This window comes from Trachemys scripta, chromosome 9 (assembly GCF_013100865.1).
Source record: "Trachemys scripta elegans isolate TJP31775 chromosome 9, CAS_Tse_1.0, whole genome shotgun sequence".
Classification (NCBI taxonomy): Eukaryota; Metazoa; Chordata; order Testudines; family Emydidae; genus Trachemys; species Trachemys scripta.
The window spans coordinates 26,142,862-26,146,770 of record NC_048306.1 but is presented as its reverse complement, the minus strand read 5'-3'; the positions used below and the strand labels follow the sequence as shown (position 1 = coordinate 26,146,770).

Here is a 3,909-nt window from a genome sequence, read left to right as displayed (position 1 = left end):
GGAGATGGGATTATACCAGATTGGCTCACTTCCTTTCCCTCAAACTGTTTTTGGCCAATTGCAATGGAATTTCCACTGCTTTGATTTCACAGTGCTCCATCTAGTGGAGAATATATCCTATTATTCCTTATAGAATTAACCTCCCCACCCCTTTTTTCTATGCAAGATTACAGGCAATGCATTAAGGGCAAAAAATAAATCGTACAATCTACTAATGAAATGAGTGAACTTGGTGATGCTGTTCTGTTTGCTATAAGCTGATGGATTCCATCCTTTGGAACCACTGTGTACTATTCTTTATAACTTCATTTCTAGTTATTCAGATGAGAAGCAGCATGTATGACTAAAAGTAGTGATTGAAAATGGTCTCATTGAGATCAACATTTTGAAAAGGAAAGCAGCATTGAGTGATGTGATATAGCACCACTCTGGTGGTGTGTGAAGTGACGTGTGGCAAGTTGTGCTCTGTCAGAACAACACAAACAATTTCTCATGAAATGGTGACGGAGCAACAAAGGCAGGATTGCTTGATTGCTTGGACATAACCTTGATTTCCACCAGGGAAAATTAAGCTTGAAATAAACTCCATCCTTTCTCTAACCATCGAAATCCTTTGCCTTTAATGCAAGTGCAGTAATCTGGCTGTCCAAACAATATAATTTCATTAACCCTCCTTGAGGATGGCCTTGAGGTTAAGGAACTGGCATGAGAATTGGGTTCCATCCCGTGTGTCACAAACTCCTTGTGGAAGTTGAGCAAGTAACTTGCTCTGCCTCTCCCTCCCTTCCCCAGTCTGCAGCTTACTTTTTTGCTTCCCTTTGTAACGGGCATGCAGCTTTCACAATTGTAACATCTTAATATTTTTCTTTCCCTTCCCTTTAAGGTTTGCCCAGTTATTAAATATATTAAAATGAAGAGAACAAAGGTAGATTCATTCAATCCAGCTTGTCTGTTTTGATTAGTTTTCATACATCAAACAAATGCTAAGAACTTGAATGAGGACGTTGAATAGATTCTGTATCAACCATAACCAAAAGCTGTGATCTTGTAGGGTTTAGGACAAATCCACTAGCGGATGACAGTTTTGTGGCTAGTTGGAATGGCATAGACACACATTGCAAGGCAATTGACTGAAGCCATTGGCACTCAAGAGTGAGTCATTACTGGCTTCTGCGTATAGTTTTGACTTGATCCTGACATTGCTAAAATTTTATAAACATTGCAGGAAATACTAGTGACATCACCCTGAAGCAGAAGGAGTGACACTGGTTAATGGAGAATTTTGTGCGCACAGATGGAAGCAGCAAGCTTTTTCCATCCCGAGAGTGATTAAAATCCCCCCCCTTCACCTACAACATGCACCAGTGCCCTGGCTTGATATTAACATATAGTTCACAAGCATAGTGGACAGCTATAGTTTAGCTGTACAGGACACTATTTGTCAGTGCTGCACCGTTTACATGACAGAACTGACTTCTGTACCTTCAAAAGAAGTCCTTTCGCTCCTTGTCAAGTTTCTGGATTGCCAGACTTGACTGTAGTTCAGAATTTTGCTCGTTGCTTTTCTGTATTTTTGTGACATGACATTGTAAAGTATTGGGTTTATAGATGCTCCAAGGTAAAAGAGAAGCATGGCGATGAGATTGAAGTACTGAGTGATGTCATACAGGATGGTTGTGGTCTGGGCAAAGAGGATTCGGCCGATGTGGAATGGTAGCCAACACAGCACGAAGGCCAGGACTACGACTGCTAAAAAGGAAGAATATATTTTAGTACAGTCATTTTGAAGCACTGTTTGTTCTGTCTCTTTAAACTACATTTTGTGGCTGAAACCTCAGACTACTACATTAATATGTACCATAACATGCTACCACCTGACTTGTGCAGCCATTTTTGCTTCATGTTGGCAGGTAGATATAAGCACTGGGGATTTGTTTTCCTGCTGCAGTGTTGTGTCCAGGGTTCAAATAAAAGACCCTTTAAATGTATGTAGTACAGTAACAAGAAAGGAACAAAACCGGGCTAGGTTTCAGAAGCATTGGTACTTCAGCGTTGTTTCTTGCTGTTAGTGTTATCCTGAAATCTACCTCAGTCATGATGATAAAGGATCTGTGAACAGACGGAGGACAGGGCCATCAATGCTTTTACCTCCACTGCGAGCACAGACAGTTGATACCTGCACCCACTGAATTTTGCTGACAGCAACAAGCAACGGGTATTTTGCTCATCTGAGATGAGCGAACAGGCTCAGTGAAGCTTTAAATGTTAACCCAAATAAATCCTTTGTTTTATCAAATTGTGATGACTGCTATCTTAGTTGTGACACGGGATTGAACCAGAGACCTTCAGAGCTAAAAGGATGAGTCATTACAGCTGGAACTAAAGTAGGAAATGCTGCTGTGGTTTCAGACTAGGGTGACCAGATGTCCCGATTTTATAGGGACAGTCCTGATTTTTGGGTCTTTTTCTTATATAGGCTCCTATTACCCCCCCACCCCCATCCCGATTTTTCACATTTGCTGTCTGGTCACCCTAGTTCAGACTCCTAGCCCCTGTTCCTGAACCACAGAGGATCACACGCCACATGCTGACCAGTGGGTTCTGTAATGAGTCTACTAAAATGTTAAACATGATTTAAGCGGAAATAAAGCCAATGTTTAACTAGGCCTGGACACATGATTTCGTTCAGATTGTGGCCCAAAGTTTAATTGCTAAAACACATGAAACTTTCTGTGGGAGAAGTGAGAGTGGCTGGCTTGAAAAACTACTTGTCAGACCATGACTGCTAAGTGCAGGCCCCTCTTGACACACACAAATCAAACTTGATCAGATTTGCTTAAAAAAAAAAAAAAAAAAAGTCGCAGCAACATGATGCATTTCTTTTTGCTGCTATTCTGACTTTGCGTCAGTCCAGAGCAAGCTATGAGTTTAACTGTGCACACGACCAACCTACACACAATTCAAATTGGGGCCCTGTATCTCCATAAAACCCATGAACGTGACTAAATGAAGTAAAATGTACTAACCTTCAATCTGTAAGGGCCCTTCCTTGCCTTTTCTGTCTCACCTCCCTCTTTCCACCTTTTCTTTGTGTCTGGCCTAGTCTGATATTAAATGTAGCTGTTTAGCCTGGTTTCAAGCCAGATCCTTACCTAGCATTTTGACAGTTTGTTTGTGGTACTTTTCTCTGCTTGCGGCCTGAGGTCCTCTCAGCTTGTGCCTGGTTCGCCAAAGCTTTCCACAGATGAGTCCATAGAGCAGAGTCAGGCAAAGCACTGGTAGGAAAAAATAAATGGTTGAAACCCAAGTCATTGTTTCTAAAAGTCCTGTGCGGGCTGAGCGTTCTATGTAATTGCACTCCTTGGCTTCATCAGGCAGGCTTCCATTGCGGTGTTCCACACCAAACAGGAACAGAATTGGGCTGGCAGTCAGGAGAGCCCACACCCATAAAGAAAGGATGATCCTTTTCACCCTGCATTTAGTGATTGTTGTTTTGGCTTTCAAAGGAAAGCATATTGCAAAATACCGCTCGACACTCAAAGTGGTGATGTGCAAGATGGTGCAGTATGTGCAGGTTTCACTGAGATAAAATAAAAATTTGCAGAGAAAATCCCCAAATATGTATGGCTTGTATTTCCAAATCCTGTACAAATCAGAAGGCAGACCAAGGAAAATCAGAATGTCAGACAATGCCATGCTGGATAAATACATGTTAACTGTAGTTCTCATTTCCTTGTATCTTTTGAAAATTAATAGTGTTAGCAAATTCCCAGTGATACCCAAGAAAAACATGATGCTGGAAATTATAGTCACAGGCACCAGGACATGAATGTCAAATAAAGAAAAAGACTGCTCTTCATAGTAGTCTGTATCATTTTGGAAATAGCTGTAATTTGAGAAGGAATCCAT

At 41.3% G+C, this 3,909-nt stretch overlaps 1 protein-coding gene across 1 annotated transcript; it reads right to left on the bottom strand.

Annotated features, from left to right (window-relative positions):
* Window positions 1–1,456: 1,456 nt before the first annotated feature.
* Window positions 1,457–3,909, bottom strand: LOC117882907 (growth hormone secretagogue receptor type 1-like). Its single transcript, XM_034781791.1, has 2 exons — window positions 3,153–3,909; window positions 1,457–1,749 (listed from the first exon to the last, which is right to left on the bottom strand). Exons 1-2 carry the CDS (start codon window positions 3,907–3,909, stop codon window positions 1,457–1,459), a joined length of 1,050 nt encoding a protein of 349 aa, XP_034637682.1.

Bases quoted from the DNA above. Each gene is read 5' to 3' on its own strand.
- LOC117882907 (XM_034781791.1), bottom strand. From the start codon at position 3,909: ATGGATTCCTTCTCAAATTACAGCTATTTCCAAAATGATACAGACTAC. The intron at 1,750-3,152 runs GTAAGGATCTGG...CTTCCTTTTTAG, and splicing joins ACAAACTGTCAAAATGCTAG to CAGTCGTAGTCCTGGCCTTC.